General features: G+C 41.1%; 1 protein-coding gene across 2 annotated transcripts in view; it reads left to right on the top strand.

Annotated features, from left to right (window-relative positions):
* The window catches only part of LOC141264375 (mas-related G-protein coupled receptor member H-like), a 52,422-nt gene extending 36,517 nt beyond the window's left edge, over positions 1-15,905 (top strand). The window contains exon 3 of one of the 2 annotated variants that reach the window (XR_012319914.1): positions 15,761-15,905. Coding sequence is in view for 1 of the 2 variants with exons in the window: in XM_073676661.1 (XP_073532762.1) it covers positions 11,712-12,674 (963 nt within the window). In the remaining variant the exon portion in view is untranslated. Of the gene's footprint in view, positions 1-11,706; positions 13,282-15,760 lie in introns of those variants that run through there. The other variant, XM_073676661.1, reaches the window with a different exon arrangement.
* The last annotated feature ends 3,442 nt before the right edge of the window (positions 15,906-19,347 follow it).

Raw genomic sequence — 19,347 nt, 5'->3', positions numbered from 1 at the left:
CTGATGCTGGCATGGCAGGTGGAAGATATGGCCTTTTTGGGGTTATCAGCAGAGTCTTTAAAAAAATTCCAGACTCTGGAAGACCTACCGCTTGTACTGGCAACGTCCCTCGTGTTGGTGTTACAGGGAACGATTGCCTGCCTTCTGTCTGCGGCCACCACACTGCTTCTTCCTGCCTGTTGGGGTACTCTGCCTCCCTCCCCCTGTGTGCTGCTGGCCTCACTCTGCATGTCCTCCTTCCACGTTGGGTCAGTTACTAGATCATCCACCACCTCCTCCTCTTCCACTTGCGCACCACGATCCTCCTCCTCACTTCCTGGCAATTGTGTCTCGTCATCGTCCACCTCTTGTGACAGATTGCCAACGTCGACTTCCTGTGGCCGTGGCTGTTCAAATATTTGAGCATCGCAACATGGGATCTCCTCTTCCACCACTTCAAGCGTATCAGGCGAGGGGCCCAAATATGGAAATGGACCAGTGAACAGCTCTTCAAAGTGTCCAAGTGTGGGATCACTTGCTGTCTGACGACACTCGGCATGGTGGGAGGAAGGAGCATCAGGATGAGGAGGAGTATGTGGTCGAGACTCACGGCTACTGAGAGTTGACCGTGTGGAAGACAGACCGGAGGTGGTGGTGCCCAGGTAACTGGAAGTATTGTCTGCTATCCAATTAATAATCTGTTCACACTGATCAGTTCTAAATACTGGTGTTGTTCTGTGCTTCCCTAGTAATTCGGTCAAGAAGTGGGAGCGAGAAGACGTGGCTGTTGGTTGTGGCACATTTTCACCTTGGCCACGGCCCCGTCCTCTGCACGAACCATCACCAGAACGTCCACTTCCACGTCCCTTGTCACGCGCCTTGCCCATTGTAAATGAAGTAAAATAGCTTACACTTGCACTATCAATGGAAAAAGGGTAATAAAGAGTAGATTAGAACCGTGGAAGAGGAAAACCACAGTTATTGTTTACTGGGGTATACCACACTTTTTTAAATAGAGATATTTGCGGCTGACCAGTGAGCGACACACTCAAACTGCTTTTTTTTTTAGATACCAAAGGCCCAAAACTGGATAGTACAGCGATTTGACCCGTGGAACTGCGAAACCACACTGGGATGTCGGGCCTACACAAGACTATTTTCAACAGATATATTTTTGTGTCACAACAGTCAGGAGACACTACTGTTTTTCTTTACGGAAAAAACTACCAAAACCTGAATAATAGAGATTTTTTACTGTGGAACAGCAAAACCACAGTTATAATTTACTGGTGTATACCAGGCTTTTTAAAATATATATATATTTGCGGCTGAACAGTGAGCGACACACTCAAACTGTTTTTTTTAGATACAAATGGCCCAAAAGTGGATAATACAGAGGTTTGTACCATGGAACTGCAAAACCACACTTGTATTTCTCGGGCCTACACCAGACTATTTTCAACAGATATATTTGTGTCTGAAAAATCAGGGAGACACTATTTTTTTTTTTTTTTTACAGCAAAAAATACAAAAAGCAGGATAATAGAGATTTTTTACCGTGGAACAGCAAAAGCACACTTCTGTCTCTCTGGCCTACACCAGACTATTTTCAACAGATATATTTGTGTCTGAAAAATCAGGGAGACACTATTATTATTTTTATACAGCAAAAAATGCCAAAAACAGGATAATAGAGATGTTTTACCGTGGAACATCAAAACCACAGTAATAATTTACTGGTGTATACCAGGCTTTTTAAAATATATATATATTTGCGGCTGAACAGTGAGCGACACACTCAAACTGTTTTTTTTAGATACAAATGGCCCAAAAGTGGATAATACAGAAGTTTGTACCGTGGAACTGCAAAACCACACTTGTATTTCTCGGGCCTACACCAGACTATTTTCAACAGATATATTTGTGTCTGAAAAATCAGGGAGACACTATATATATTTTTTTTTTACAGCAAAAAATGCAAAAAGCAGGATAATAGAGATTTTTTACCGTGGAACAGCAAAAGCACACTTCTGTCTCTCTGGCCTACACCAGACTATTTTCACCAGATATATTTGTGTCTGAAAAATCAGGGAGACACTATTATTATTTTTATACAGCAAAAAATGCCAAAAACAGGATAATAGAGATGTTTTACCGTGGAACATCAAAACCACAGTAATTTTTTACTGGTGTATACCAGGCTTTTTAAAATATATATATATTTGCGGCTGAACAGTGAGCGACACACTCAAACTGTTTTTTTTAGATACAAATGGCCCAAAAGAGGATAATACAGAGGTTTGTACCGTGGAACTGCAAAACCACACTTGTATTTCTCGGGCCTACACCAGACTATTTTCAACAGATATATTTGTGTCTGAAAAATCAGGGAGACACTATTTTTTTTTTTTTTACAGCAAAAAATGCAAAAAGCAGGATAATAGAGATTTTTTACAATGGAACAGCAAAAGCACACTTCTGTCTCTCTGGCCTACACCAGACTATTTTCAACAGATATATTTGTGTCTGAAAAATCAGGGAGACACTTATTATTTTTATACAGCAAAAAATGCCAAAAACAGGATAATAGAGATGTTTTACCGTGGAACATCAAAACCACAGTAATAATTTACTGGTGTATACCAGGCTTTTTAAAATATATATATATTTGCGGCTGAACAGTGAGCGACACACTCAAACTGTTTTTTTTAGATACAAATGGCCCGTAGAACTGCAAAACCACACTTCTATTTGTCTGGCCTACACCAGACTATTTTCAACAGATATATTTGTGTCTGAAAAGTCAGAGGCACACTTTTTTTTTTTGGGGGGGCGGGGCACCAAAAGGTTAATAAGATGGGTATTTGTACATTGTGAAGGAGGAAAAAAAAAAGAGGATTTAGATTAAAAAAAAGGATTTTTCCTGGCCCCCGGGACCTGGAGCTAAGTCCAGCAATTTCAGCAACAGGAGCAGCACACAGGACTGTAATGCAGCGTTTGCTGGTATAACCACTGCGTCTCCTATACAGCCTGCCTGCCTGCCTGATATACCTGGGATGGATATTAGTCCTGAGAAGGACTGTTTGTTTGATCTGGCAGCCTTTACAGACCCTACACTAACTATTCTGCAGGATATATCTCTCCCTAAATCAGCAGCGCTGTCCCTACACTGTCTGATCCGGAGCGACTGTGTCCAAGATGGCGGCGCCCGGTTTTAAATACTCAAGGTGACGCTGTGCGGCCAGCCAATCACTGTAATGCCCTCAAACAACATGGCTGCAGCATTACAGTGACTGACTGGCAATCCCTGCATGTTCATTGGCTCTGTAAAGAGCGCCAAACATGCAGGGCGGAGACCCGAGCTCCCGCCCGAGTAACCCGGAAATGCTCGGTGCTCGCCGAACATCCCTAGTAGCGTGATGCTCGGGCGAGTACCGAGCAGTGTCGAGCATGTTCGCTCAACACTAGTGACGGCATATCTCCAGAACAACAAAAGGATCGGCAGTCCCCCATACACATTAGACTGTCAGCCAAACCCATCGATGTTGATAGATTTGGCTGTTAGTCTAATTTGCATACCTCCCAACTTTTGGAGAAAAGAAAGAGGGACATGTATCCAATGTATTTCTATGGATATGTATATTCTGCTTCTGGATTCATTTCCTACAATGTAGAGTCAAGATAACCAAATTCTCCTATGTTTATCATTGAGAGCTATAGCTCAGTGGTTAGAGCTACAGCCTCTGGACACTGAGATCCCAGTTGAAGTGAACTCAAGTCCTGGGGAGATGCAATCACAGAAGAAACAAGAGGTGAATAATATAATTCAACAATAAGAACATGGAAGAGTCCAGGAGCCATTTGGTGAGCTGCATATCCTGCTACATGTTCACAGACTTGCCAGTGGAAAAGCCAAACTTCACATGCCAGAAATGCAAGCTTGTGTCCCTGTTGGAGGAAAAGTTGCGAAATCTAGAAGAGAGGTTAACTACGTTGAAAATCATTAAGGAAGGTGAAGAGTTCTTAGACAGAGCAGAATTATCTCTTCATGATTCAGAAAGAGAAGAAATTCGAACTGCACCTGACGAAACAGAGGAATGGAAGCATGTGACCCACAGAAGCAGGAGGATCGAGAGGCAGTCAGCACCCATACTGCTCAGGAACCAGTACCAGGCTCTCACGCAGGAGAACCATGAAGAAATACAGCAAAATAAGACTTTGCCAGCAATGAATAACCTTGTAAGCCCTCAGAATCCTCCTGGATGGAGAAAGAAGAATGTTGTGAAGAAAAAACGGAGAGTGGTGGTCATGGGGGATTCCCTGTTAAGAGGAACAGAGGCCGCTATCTGCAGACCAGACATAACCTCAAGAGAAATGTGCTGTCTTCCAGGAGCAAAAATTAAAGATGTGTCGGACAGGATATCAAGACTCTTCAGACCTACAGATCACTACCCATTCCTGCTAATACATGTGGGGACAAATGACACCGCAAGAAAGGACCTGGAAACCATCTGCAGTGACTTTGAAGACTTAGGCAAGAAAGTGAAAGAATTGGGAGCGCAGGTGGTCTTCTCATCCATCCTCCCAGTGGATGGCCATGGAACAATGAGGTGGAATAAGATTCTACAGGTGAACAACTGGCTACGTCGATGGTGCTGTCAACAAGGATTTGGATTTCTGGATCACGGAATGAATTACCTATACGATGGACTACTTGCTAGAGATGGGGTGCACCTTACGAAGACTGGAAAACATGTATTTGGAAGTCGCCTTGCTACACTCATCAGAAGAGCTTTAAACTAGAACAATGTGGGAAGGGAAGCAAAAGGCCAGAAAAAGCCATACAGCTGACAAATACTATTGAGATCTCTGCTACTGGAAGTGGAAAGGAAGAACAAAGACAAAACAATTTAAATAATAAAAATATGGGAGGAAGAGAAACCAATCACAAACTAAAATGTTTTTATACAAATGCACAAAGCATGGGCAACAAACAAGGAGAATTGGAACTACTAATGCAGGAAAAGGAATATGATGTCATTGGAATCACTGAAACTTGGTGGGACGATACACATGATTGGAATAAAAGGCTAAAAGGATACAACTTATTTGCAAGAAACAGACTTGATAAACGAGGAGGAGGTGTTGCATTGTATGTTAGAAAAGCGTATATCTGCACAGAGATTGAAGCTTCAGAGACTGGGAGTTCTGTGGAAACTGTTTGGGTAAGAATACAAGGAGAGAACAACGGAAAGGACACCATTGTAGGCATTTACTACAGGCCACCTGGGCAAGCTGAAGATATGGATGAACTCTTTATGTATCAAATGACCAAGTTCTCCAAAAAATATGACGTAGTGGTCATGGGAGATTTCAACTATCCAGACATTTGTTGGGAATCTCTCTCAAGTAAAACTAACAGGTCAAGCAAATTCTTATCCTCTCTTGCTGACAACTTTATCTTCCAAAAGGTAGGGGAGAAAACAAGGGGATCTGCTACTTTGGATCTAATCCTTATAAACAGGGAGGAAATGGTTGAGGAGGTAAAGGTGGCTGGGACCCTAGGAGGCAGCGATCATGCTATTATAGAATTTTGGATAACTAGAGGAGGAAGACATGTGAAGACTCAAACTTCAAGGTTAGATTTTAGAAAGGCAGATTTTAAGAGACTCAGAAAGAGAATAGGAGGGATCCAATGGCTGGATGTCCTTAAGGACAAAAATGTCCAGGAAGGATGGGAAATTTTTAAAAATGAGATTCTCAAAGCACAATCGTTAACAATCCCGAAAAGTAGGAAGAATGGGAAGCATTTAAGGAAACCAGGATGGATGAACACAGAACTTAAACACATGCTAAAAAGAAAGAAAGAAATGTTTATTAAATGGAAAGAGGGAGGCATATCTAAAGAAGATTATAATGCAGTCTGCAGTTCCTGCAGGGCACGTATCAGGGTAGCTAAAGCTGACAATGAATTAAAGCTTGCAAGAGATGTCAAAAGCAATAAAAAAGGATTTTGGGGGTATGTCAAAAGTAAAAGAAAAGTCAAAGATGCTATAGGATTTTTACAGGATGAAAATGGAGAAATGGTAAGAGAGGATGTTGAGAAGGCCGAACTTTTTAATTCCTATTTTGCATCTGTTTTCTCTCAGAAAGAAAATGTAACATCAACTGATCTTCACTGTCCTTTTAAAGGAATAGAGGAATCCAAGTTATCTGTAAACAGAAAGATTGTGAGGGAATATTTAGCTAACATAAATGAGTTCAAGTCTCCAGGTCCAGATGAATTACACCCCAGAGTACTGAAGGAGATCGTAGAAGAAATTTTAGAACCACTCTCCATAATCTTTGAAAATTCTTGGAGAACAGGAGAAGTCCCAGAAGACTGGAGAAGAGCAAATGTTGTTCCTATCTTCAAAAAGGGGAAGAAGGTGGACCCAGGGAACTATAGGCCGGTGAGTCTGACTTCTATACCAGGAAAGATCTTTGAACAAATTATTAAACAACATGTATGTAAGTACATGGATAAGAATGAAGTGATTAACCAGAGTCAGCATGGGTTTGTAACTAACAAGTCATGTCAGACTAACTTAATTTCCTTCTATGACAGAATCACTGACTGGGTGGATCAGGGAAATGCTGTAGATATAGTATATCTTGACTTCAGCAAAGCATTTGACAAAGTATCTCACACCATCCTTATTGAAAAAATGACCAAGTATGCAATGGACCAGGCAACTGTTAGGTGGATTCATAACTGGCTTAGTGATCGGACTCAAAGGGTGGTTGTAAATGGCTTCACATCCAGCTGGATGAATGTCTCAAGTGGGGTACCACAGGGCTCCGTCCTGGGACCTGTATTGTTCAACATCTTTATCAATGATTTAGATGAAGGAATTGAGGGTAAACTGATTAAATTTGCTGATGACACAAAGCTAGGAGGGATAGCTAATACTAGAGAAGAGAGAGAGAGGATTCAAAAAGACCTAAATAAACTGGAGCAGTGGGCAGCAACCAACAGAATGGTTTTTAACAGGGAAAAATGCTAAGTACTACATCTGGGCAATAAAAATGAAAAAAGCATATACAGAATGGGAGGAAAAGAGCTAAGCAACAGTACATGTGAAAAAGACTTAGGTATACTAATAGATCATAGACTGAACATGAGTCAACAGTGTGATGCAGCAGCAAAAAAGGCAAATACAATTCTGGGATGTATTAACAGAAGCATACAGTCTAGATCACGTGAAGTCATTATCGGTCTTTACTCCTCTTTGGTCAGACCTCATCTGGAATACTGTGTACAGTTTTGGGCACCACATTTTAAAAAAGACATAGACAAACTGGAGCAAGTTCAGAGAAGAGCGACCAGAATGGTGACTGGTCTGCAAACCATGTCCTATGAGGAACGGTTGCAGGATTTGGGAATGTTTAGCTTGCAAAAAAGAAGACTGAGAGGAGACTTAATAGCTGTCTACAAATATGTCAAGGGCTGTCACATTGTAGAAGGATCATCTTTATTCTCATTTGCACAAGGAAAGACTAGAAGCAATGGGATGAAACTAAATGGGAGGAGACACAGATTAGATATTAGAAAAAACTTTTTGACAGTTAGGGTGATTAATGAGTGGAACAGGCTGCCACGAGAGGTGGTGAGTTCCCCTTCAATGGACGTCTTCAAACAGAGGCTGGACAGACATCTGTCTGAGATGATCTAGTGAATCCTGCTTTGAGCAGGGGGTTGGACCAGATGACCCAGGAGGTCCCTTCCAACTCTACCATTCTATGATTCTATGATAATTTAATTTATTCACTGAGCAGCAAGCGGCCTTGCCCCCACGAGGAGTAGGAGCCACGGGAGCGATGAAAACGTTGGAGAGGTAAGTATAAGCCGGGAGAAGAGCTGTGTTGTGATGGGACAGTCCTGCCGAATACGGGACGGTTGGGAGCTATGAATGTGTATGGGGTGTCTTGAGTTGCTATCTACGATTTTTTGAATGCGGTAAGGCAGACGAAAAGGACTACTCTTTAAAGTTGAACTTGTTAAAACAGTTGTCTCGTATCTAACAATTGATGACCTACTAATAATAAAGCAGTGTACGGGGTGGAACACAGCTCTACATTTAGTAGCCACTGCCGAGTAACACTCTTTATCTTTCATTCAATAAAATGGGAAATAAATTGCATTATTCAGCAGCAGACAATATGCAATATATTGTACATGGCTGCTGTGTTCTGCCTCATACATTGCCTATATCTGGCCATTACTGGAGCAGTTTTTGTCTGATCAATGGTGCTGCCAGGTTTCAGACCATCACCAATCTTCTATTGATGGCTTATTTTTTAGATAGTCCCTTAGGCCTTTAAGGGAAGGGTACCAGAGACATAACCCATGCAGTGGAAATGGGGGTACTGAATAGAGAGAGGGTCCATTTCAGGCTGATTTTAGAAAATATAGTGGAATCATCCTTTCTGTTTTGGGTTGTTAGAACGGAGTGTGGAGGAAACTTGCACGAAAACTAAATTTAAAGCTTGGACCAAGCACGTTGGCTCAGTGGGTAGTACTGTTGCTTTGCAGTACGGGGAATTGGATTAAAATTCAACAAAGGACGACATCTGCAAGGGGTCTCCCCATGCTTGTGTCGGTTTCCTCTGGGTTTGCCGGTTTCCTCCCACACTCCAAAGACATACTGATAGGGAACTTAAATTGTGAGCCCCAATGGGGACAGTGCTGACATTTATGTAAAGCACTGCGAAATATATTGGTGCTGTAGAAGTATGGCTAATAAATAAATAAAGTTTACTACGTGGTCTCTGACTGTCAGTATATAACCCTGAAGCTGTACAGTTTTGAGGAAATTAAGTAATATAAACTGACTGTAAAATAAAGGGTTTTAACCCATCTTAAATGTCAGATAGTTACGGTCTCACATCTAGGACCCCCAACTATTGAGACAACAATGTATCCCCTGACCCCTCTTTTGCTGATTCAAGTTGGCCACAAGCTTCCCTGTTAGTGGTACCAATTCCTAGCAATTGGAACCTGTAGATATGTCATTAATAATAAATACTGCAAATCAATGTGTTTACTCAAGTTACTCATGAAAGGGTTAGGTACACAAATATTGAAGAGTTTGAAGAGTGATCATTGTACTAACTATGGTTTAAATATGGCTATTTCTGTTCTTAGAGCAGTTATGTAATTTGTAAGCTGTAACTTATGGGGTCTTCTCTCCCTTTAACGCATTGTTAATTTTGTAACAATGTGCCATCTTATTTTGCTTCAACTGATACGTGTAATATGTAGGTATAAATTTACAATTTAGATTTAGATTGTAAATTTATACCTCATAAATCTGTTGTTGGATCATTGGGCAATGGACATGTTCATGAATTTGGTTCATTGTTATTTTATACATATAGCAGGAAAAATTAGGCTAAAATACAACTTTACCGAATAATGAAAACCATATCCCATCAGTATAACCAAGAAAGCCAATGACATATATTAGATTATGGACACATATTATACGTAGTGCAGTGCAATGTTATACTTTTCCTTCTTTTTGGATCGACTCTCTGCCACAAAATCTGAATGTGTGCAGATATATACGAATGGTACATGATTTTAAAAACTAGTAAAATATATATTTTACCCTTGTTTTACTTGTAACGTGTTTAGCGCATTGGTTAGATTGGGTTGATCTAGATTTCTGTGAGTTTTGCTTTACTTTCACTGAGAGTGATAATGTGCCAACCTTTGCAACCCTCCAAAACAGAAAAAAGAGTGGGTTAATAAATGTATGCACTCACCTTGAAACAGTAGTACGTAAAATGGGATGCAATAATGATTTATATCAGTAATTTTCCAATAATTTACTGTATTATATGCATCTAAACTCTATTTGAGTATCAAGCTGCAGCTAAAATATATTAGGGTTACATATGTATATATGTATTAGGGTTACTACTAAAACTATATGCTGTAGATTTTTCACATGACATTTTGGCTTATGGTCAGTGGCTCCATGAGGATTTACATCTGAAGCCCTGGAAAATGGTATTTGTGCTTATGCATTAACCCCTTCATCACCTTGGGTTTTTCCGTTTTTGCGGTTTCGTTTTTTGCTCCCATTCTTCCCGGAGCCATAACTTTATTTTTCCAGCAATATGGCCATGTGTGGGCTTGTTTTTTGTGGGACGAAGTTTAATTTTGAACGACATCATTGGTTTTACCATATCATATACTGGGAAGCAGGGAAACTATTCAAAGTGAGGTGAAATTGCAAAAAAAGTGCAATTTCACGATTGTTTTTTTTTTTACCATATTCACTAAATGCTAAAACTGACCTGCCATTATGATTCTCCAGGTCATTACGAGTTTGCAGATACCAAACATGCGTAGGTTCTTTTTTATTAAAGAGGGGAAAAAAAATCCAAAGTTTACAAAAAAAAGAAAAAAGTCGCCATTTTCCAAGATCCATAGTCTCTATTTTTCAGAATCTGGGGCCGGGTGAGGGCTTATTTTTTGCACGCTGAGCTGACGTTTTTATTTATACCATTTTGGGGTAGGTACAATCTTTTGATCGCCTGTTATTGCATTTTATTGCAATGTTGCAGCGACCAAAAAAACGTAATTCTGGCGTTTTGATTTTTTTCTCGTTACTCTGTTTACCAATTGGATTAATTATTTTTATATATTGATAGATCAGGCGATTCTGAATGCGGCGATACCAGATATGTGTAAATTTGATTTTTTTATTATTTTATTTTGAATGGGGCGAAAGGGGGGTGATTTGAACTTTTAGATTTTTTAAATTTTTTTAATACTTTTTTAAAAATTTTTTTTTACTTTTCACTGGTTTCAATAGTCTCCATGGGAGACTAGAAGCTGTGATCATCCAAACGCCTGTGCTACATACAGCAGGGCTTCAGTAGCAGAAATGTTCACCTGCTATGAGCACTGACCACTGGGCAGCACTAATAGCAACCCGGCAATGACAACCGCATGGGGTCTCCTGCCGCCCCCTCGGTTGTCATGCCAACTCATCAGCGACCCACGGTCATGTGACATGGGCGCCTAAGAGTGGGATTAGTGACATGCTTCCGGTAAGCGTTAGTTAAATGCCCCTGTCAGACATTGACAGCGGCATTTAACTAGTTAATAGATGCGGGTGGATCGCGATTCCACCCGCGCCTGTTAGCGGCATATGTCAGCTGTACAGATCAACTGTCATGGGCTCGAAAACATGGGGGCTCAGTGCCAGAGACTACATGGAGTTCAGGAATACGACCTTGGACGTACTCATAAGGTCGTACAGGGGGTTAACGGAGCCATTGACTGTAATGATGCAGACAGTCACTGTGTGCTCTGCCAGAGATCATTTTTCGAAATGTCTGCTTAATTGAGGCAGGCTCCAAGATGCAGTTGACCACGTCTTGGACACTGCTTCAAATAGGCAGATGCTACCGAAAAATATGTCCAACAGAGCATACAGTGACTTTGTCTGCATCTCACAGTCAATAGACCCAAACACCTGAGTCCTGCTTTCCAGGAGAAGTAAGTCCGGATTGAGCTACTGACCGTAGGCTAAAGCTCTATGTGGACATAGCCTTCATCAGAACTAGAAACCACTTTATATGAGGGTAAGCAATGATCTAGCTATGTAAAACATATGACTGTACATTATAAAGTGATTACGGTAATATGTAACTTCAATATCTTTACAGAAACCATGATGAATGAATCATTCAGTGATGTCAGCAGCAATGGGTCAATAGGTGACCTGAATGGAACACAAGCCAGACAGACTTTAATCAACCAAATCACTTATGTATTGCCTTTGACCATATTCTGCCTAGCTTTGTGCCTTTTTGGACTTTTGGGTAATGGGATTGTGATTTGGATCCTCTGTTTAAAGATTAAGAAGACTCCATTTACCATCTACATCCTCAACCTTGCGATAGCTGATTTTATCTTTTTATTTGGATTATGGGTATGGATGATGTACACATTTTGCTACTTAAATGGCTGGGCAACATCCGTTTTTGGAGAGAACTATGTAGCTTTCATCATTGGTTTGTTTTATAATTTTGGTTTTAATAGTAGTATATATATCCTCATGGTCATTGCACTGGAGAGATGCGTTGCTACATTATATCCATTCTGGTACCAATGTCAAAGACCCAAAAATTTATCAGCTTACATGTGCATAGTTTTTTGGTTATTGTCACTATTAGTGACAGGACTAGAAAATGTAATTTGTTCTGATGGAGCACAGTATCCAGACCCAGGATCAGAAAACTGTACATATGTGTATTTCTTTACATCAGCTTTATATCTCATGATTGTACCTATAATGGTACTTTCCAGTGTCACTCTTGTTGTTACTATTTATACAGCCTCAACACGCTGGCACCATACAAAACTTTACATTGTCATTGTCATTAGTGTAGCAATTTTCCTAATTTCGGTGGTACCTGCGAGGATACTGGGACTTCTCTTATACTTCAATCTGTTACAGTCAGGGGAATTCCTAGTTGCATTTTTTTTTGTGACATCTCTGTGCTCCGCCTTTAATTGTAGCGCTAACCCATATATTTATATGGCGGTGGGCAGGTATACAAAACAGAAAATTGAGTCTGGTTCAATTAAACATGTGTTAGAGAAGTTATTTAAAGAAGTCACAGCAAAATAAAGCATCAGCCCATTATACCTAAGGGTATGTGCACACAACGGCTTTATTCCGACGGTGGAGTTGCCGAGATTTTCAGAAGCTTCAGAAAAAAGCTGTCGTTTTTTTCCCTGAAGCAGCATCTCTGGTGGTTTTGCCTTAATTTTTGCAGCGCTGTCTTGTTTCTATAGTTTAAATTATAATTAGTAGGTGGCTTCAGGCGGCTAGTTATAAGAAAAATTAATTTGCTACTTCTTCTAACTGCTTCACGGTTTCTAAATGTCCTTTTTACATTGATGTGTAGTATGTTAATTTTTTGTGCCCGTTTAGTGGTGCTTTTTTAGGCGAATCCACCTGAAAAAGATGTTGTGGGCACATACCTTATAGATGATTTCAACCAGCATTCAGGAAAACATTGGGGTCGATTCATCAAGACTGACATAGTGAACGCTCGCGATACTCTAGTCTTGCTAGAGTACAAGGCGCCTAAATCATTAATTCAGATCACTTAATGAACTCGGCACCTCTTTTGAGTGGCATGCACCTCTGTGCACCGCTCCAGAAATGCTACTCCAGTTCCTGTAGCATTTCTGGCACATAAAACGCTTGAGCTTTTGATGAATTTGATGAGCGGTCGTGACCATGCCCTGTTCCATCCCGGCTGTCTCCCAGCTCCACCCATTTCGGCCAAGCCGATTCAAACTGGAGTGAAGATGCCAAAAGTCTCAAAAATTTTGCCCAACTCCCCATTGCGCAAACATTTTTGTGATTTTTCAAAGCTATTATGCCAGTTTTCTGGCATAAAAGGTTTGAAGAGATGGCCCCATTGCTTTTTATTAATGCAGGCCAATGATTTCATTCATTTAAACTTTTGACTTTAATTTTCTTAAATGTTATTTGCACCTTTGCCATGTAAAAAAATACATTTAGTAATGTAACTGTGTGTTTTAAAAGCACATATCTGCATTATATTGTTGGCTCATATGCTTTCTTGCTTGTGAAACTACAAGCTCAGAACTCTGTGGAGATTCCCATCAGGCCAGGGTCACACGACCGATATTTCTCTCATCTGAGAAAATCGGTCCAATTATGCTTATCAGACTCTGATCACACGCTGATCAGAATTTGGTCAGAGTGTGATCTGATTTTCTCAGATGTGTAGAATAAAAATTTCTACATCTTTTACATTCTATTTGTCTGTCATCTGAGTGCGGCCTAATGTTTTCCATGGACCCATACACATCCGAATTATCGGAGGCAACTAAGCCATGCTGTGATATTTTTGTCGGACCGGCTCAGCTTTCCTCAAAGGCAGACCAGCAATTATGTCCACACAAAGGCTGCTGATGGAGGAGCATGTGACCAGAAGTGTCCATCAGTCTCCTACAACAGAAAAGCAGGTTTCCCCATGAGGTGTTTTACAATTTTAGGAGGCTGATGGATAGGTCTGATCACATGCTCCTCCACCAGCAGCCATTGTATGGACAGAAGTACCGGTCAGTCTATGAGGAAAGCTGCACTAACAAAAGAAAGTGGCTGACCATTTTACCTTAAAATCCATCAGTGATCATCATTCAGACAGTCATAGAGGAAAGTTTGTCTTTGTCTGATCTCCTCTATTTTCGATTTATGGCCACAGAGATTAGCTCAGAAAAAGACAGATAAAAAGTTGAATGTGCAGGAAACAAAAGGGCTGTAAAAGCCAAACAGTGCAAAAATTGTAATGAAACGCAACTGCAAAACTGATTTTTAACCAAAAACATATGCATTTAACTTAAAAAAAATGTTGCCAAACTTATACAACTCCATCAATAAAAAATAAGAAGGAGTAGGCAATTCTATGGCTTAGTGTGCTCCACATTGCTTGTGGTTCTGTGTGAATAAAGGACTTCTTTGAAATATTATTCCTCATGTGTTTGTGTTCATACACAGTCCAACACAGAAATACACCAAAAAAATATGTATCATTCTCTAGCTCCACTTTATACTTTGCTACAATCAGAACTGCATTCAGATCTACTAATTAAAAGTGAGAACATTCCTCGTTGTTTTGTCATATCACTTTGTTGCTTTCATCATGGTGGTATAGCAATTGGCAATGCTGTTTTCATCACGCGGGCACCAGTGTAGTAGAAGGCAATGAAACATCAGAAGAACTCTTGCAGGATGTGCCATTAATAAGGAAAGACTGCCATCTGCTGGCCAGGTGAAATCATGCGGAACCAAGTTGTGCTAGAAGATTTGAAGGTGGAGTAAATTCAGATGACGGACCTGATCAGGTGACTCACAGGAAGGAGTTCCTGGATATAAAAGTCCTGTACGCAAAACCGCAGGCAGATTTGGCACCAAGCTACAGAGCAGAGCAGACCTGCTCTAGAGGTACCACAGAGCCCAGTGTGACAGGCCTCAGCTGGAGGCTTACGTCACCCAAGTGCCGGACGCTGCCTGATAAGGTCCGGACCAGTCACAGAAGTGCTCAGAGTTATGTGCATGTTGACCAGAGCCAGGATCTGCGCCCCGGACTGATTGAGTTCCCAGTAACCGACGTCACCTGCCAAGAGCCCTTGACCCCTCGGAGAAAGCAAACGCAAAACGCGCATCAGGGACCTTTTCTGGGCTACCACACAGGGTCTCTACTCACTTTTTATCTATTATCATCCTTGCATCTTTGGTATCTGTTTCCCTTTAATGAATTTACATAGCGAACACCATGGTAACAGGACATTTATTGCTTATCTCTGATCTTACTATATATATCTAAGTCCATATAATAATATCTATTTTATGCAGCATATCTGGGTTCTTCTTAAAATAGTAGGATTTATATCCACTTCATTTATTCAGTTTGGTAAGCCTGTATATTCCATGCAATAAGATGAATTTGCACAGTATATTTTGATTCTCTACTGTATAGGGTCACTATTATGGTTTATATAAGTAATTTGTGTAGTACATACTTTGATACTTCTTACCCTATATACTATATGACCTATGTATGTAGCCTTGTCTGATTTTCTCCTTTTAACTTTGATTTTAATTGTGTGTAAATTGTATCAATAAAGTATTTATTTTTCATGTTACCTTGACGACTATTCCGTTGTTTTTTGTAGGTTATTTTCATATCCGGAAGAGACTTGCGGCCTAGCGGGAAGAACCGGCGATCTCTGCTAGGGCCATATAGATACAAAGAGAACTCACGTGGTGACTCCCACGACTAGGTGCATCACATTTTTGCAAAGAACTTTACTGTTACTTACTGAAAAGACTTCCCATTGTTATTTCAAATTATTGTTGATCCCATTATTACTAACCCCCTTCAAAATAATTGTTAAATCTATAAAGTGGTTATATGAATCCCTGACTGCCTCCGCCTCGTGGTCTCTGTGCTTTGCATTCTGGCACCTGTGTTACATTAGCACAAGTAAGATAAAATTACAAAAGGAAACTTACTTCTTCAATCAAAAGCTTTTACTGATATATGGGAGACATGACAATCATAAGAACTTTGTTTTTAGGATTTGGTAGTGTGACCAATAATTTAGTCCACATCCTCCTTTTCTTGAGAGTAGAGTATATCAGAACCTGTGTCCCAACTATGACAAGCTCTATGGTCAGGTAAACACTATGCAGGTGTCCACAGCTCAATCTACCCTTCCCTGCTTCCAATTGTTATGCTTGCACACAACTGCCTCCAGTGTTGACGTTTTATTGGACATCAACCCAGCCTACAAATAAGTCTGCATGAATTTCATCTAACCCCATTTATACCTCAAACACAAGACAGATACAAAAAAATAGACACATAGGGGTAAAACATCAAACATCACATGTGATCTTCTCTGTTGGCAAAAATACCCCTCTCACATTTAAGGAATATACAAACAATTTAAAGGTGCTGTGCCACCCTTTACATTTTTTGAGTGCAGTCCCATGCAGTCACAGAGATGAGCCAGGCATCTATTTGAGCTCTGGTAACAATCCCCAGTTCTTATGGAGCTGGCTACTACTCCATAGTGACATATTTTAATATCACTACAGGCTGCACATCCGCTGTCAGTACTGTAGATTCTAATGTTGAACAGCTGAAAAGACAGGCTTGATGGGAGTCTTCTGACTTAGTGGGTTCTCTGCTTTGACAAACTTTTGGGACCATGTTGTATGCTGGAGAGCTGCTGACAAAAGTACTTTGGTAACCTGTAGATTGAGCTAGTCAATTGCTACAGGGGCTTTTATCCTCATTCTATTTTGTTGCCTTGACTCTCTTTGGCCTGGAAGACCACTTAGAAAGTCATCTTCTGCTACGGGCTGACCTGCTACATTTGTGGGGACCCACAAGACCTATGACCCAGGCAGCCCAATCACCATTTTCCTCTTTCAACAGAATGAATTACAACTCATCACCCTCTCTGAGACCAGCTGGACACAAGTTTGCCACTCCGCTTTAAAGGAGTCCAGTGGACAAACACATCCTCATTAGTGCTAGTTGGAGTTGGCTAGATGAAACCTTACCCCTTATGGGCATTGAACCTCTTCATTATTCCCCTCATTTTGCTGGATTTTTCTTGTTTGAACTCCTGTATAACCACCTGATGAGTACTCCGTTTAATTAAGCAGTGCTTGGAGGATCCACTTGAAACCCCTAAGAAATCTTTAATAAGGGCTCCTGCTACTCGAAACTAGAGATGAGCGGTGTTCGACTAGAACTGTTCGCCAATCTCAAATTCGAGCTGTTTTGGGCGGTGTTCAAGTCGTTCAACTAACGCGAACGAATTGCAAAAAATTCGGCTGTTCGAGGTTATGTTCGATAGCTGTTCGTGCACCAAAAGCGTAACTGGATTTTTTCACATCATGCAGGGATTGTCTGCCACTCACTGTAATGCCGCAGCCATCGTGGGATGTGGCATTACAGTGGTTGCCCAAATCGATGGGAACAGTGCTCACAGTGAAACATGAAAAGCCGGCAATTCAGCAGCGGCATACACAGGTACCCGACAATTTAGAACAGAAAGAATAGAGCATCACACATAGATTAGATAGATAGAAACATGTCAGTCACATATATAAGAAGTACAGTGACAGTGTTGCTTACTGTACTTGTCATTTAGTGTTAAAGGATTTATTTAAAAAAATAATAGTGTTTTCATGCACCGTCTCTTTAAAAAAGCCGGCCAGCAATTCAGCATCGGTAACCGACAAATTATAAGAGAAAGAATAGAGCATCACACATAGATTAGATAGATAGAAACATGTCAGTCACATATATAATAAGTACAGTGATAGTGTTGATTACTGTACTTGTCATTTAGTGTTAAAATAAAGGATTTATTTACAAAAAAATTGGCGTCAGGTTCCCCGTAATTTTAGTCTCTAGCGGAGGTTAAGCAGACGGCTGGGGCAGATGTTTGAAGCCTGGGAAGGGGGTAATACCCACGGAGCTTCCAAGGCTACTAATATCAGCCCCCAGCTGAATACCTAGCCTTTACTAGCTATTAAAATGGGGGACCCCCAAAAAAATGACGTGGGCTCCCCCCTATTTTAATAGCTAGCAAAGGCTAGGCAGACAGCTGGGGGCTGATATTAATAGCCCAGGAAGGGTGCCATGAATATTGGCCCCCTCCCAGGCTAGAAACACCAGCCGTCAGCCACCCCAGAAATGGCGCATCCATAGGATGCGCCAATTCTTGCACTTAGCCTCGCTCTTCCCACTGCCCTGTAGCGGTGGCAGTGGGGTAATAGGGCTGGGGTTGATGTCAGCTTATAATGCCAGCTGACATGAAGCCCAGGTTTGTAATGGAGAGGTGTCTATAAGACACCCCCATTACTAACCTCATAGTCAAAGTTAAAAAAAAACACAACACCCAGAATAAAGTCCTTTAATTGAAATAAACACAATTCTTTATTGTTCTAAATTAAACCATACTTACCATCACGCCCATTCCAGCTGAAGCCAATGTCTTCTGCAATAAAAGTAAAATAATAAAGCAACCTCATCCTTACCTTTCCATGGTTCCCAGGACGGCTCCAGCTCTGCTACATTCACATGACAGGCTGGATCGCAGCCGAAAGCTGCAATCCAGCTTGCCATGCCGCAGACACTGAGAAGCGCAGGCATGCTTGGCTCCTCAGTGTCTGGCTGTGACGGCATCCAGATGAGCCGAGTTCATGTCCAATGAACACAGCTCACCTCATGCACGTCACTGACAGCGTGGGAGATTTCTCCTGCGCTCACGGCAAGCGCAAGCGCAGGAGAATTTTCCCACGCTGTCAGTGACGTGCATGAGTGAGCTGAGTTCATTGGACATGATCTCGGCTCATCTGGATGCCGTCACAGCCAGACACTGAGGAGCGCAAGCATGCCTGCGCTTCTCAGTGTCTGCAGCATGGCAAGCTGGATGGCAGCTTTCGGCTGCGATCCAGCCTGTCATGTGAATGTAGCAGAGCTGGAGCCATTCTGGGAACCATGGAAAAGTAAGGATGAGATCGCTTAAATATTTTACTTTTATTGCAGAAGACATTGGCTTCAGCTGGAATGGGCGTGATGGTAAGTATGGTTTAATTTAGAACATTAAAAAATTGTGTGTTTATTTCAATTAAAGGACTTTATTCTGGGTGTTGTGTTTATTTTAAATACTTTACTAGAAATTCATGGCGGTCATGTCTAATATTGGCGTGACCCCATGAATTTCGGGCTTAGGGC

This window comes from Phyllobates terribilis, unplaced genomic scaffold, assembly GCF_046119375.1.
Source record: "Phyllobates terribilis strain yellow unplaced genomic scaffold, ASM4611937v1 Scaffold_4__5_contigs__length_816908805, whole genome shotgun sequence".
Classification (NCBI taxonomy): Eukaryota; Metazoa; Chordata; class Amphibia; order Anura; family Dendrobatidae; genus Phyllobates; species Phyllobates terribilis.
This window is presented reverse-complemented; position numbering and strand designations above follow the sequence as displayed.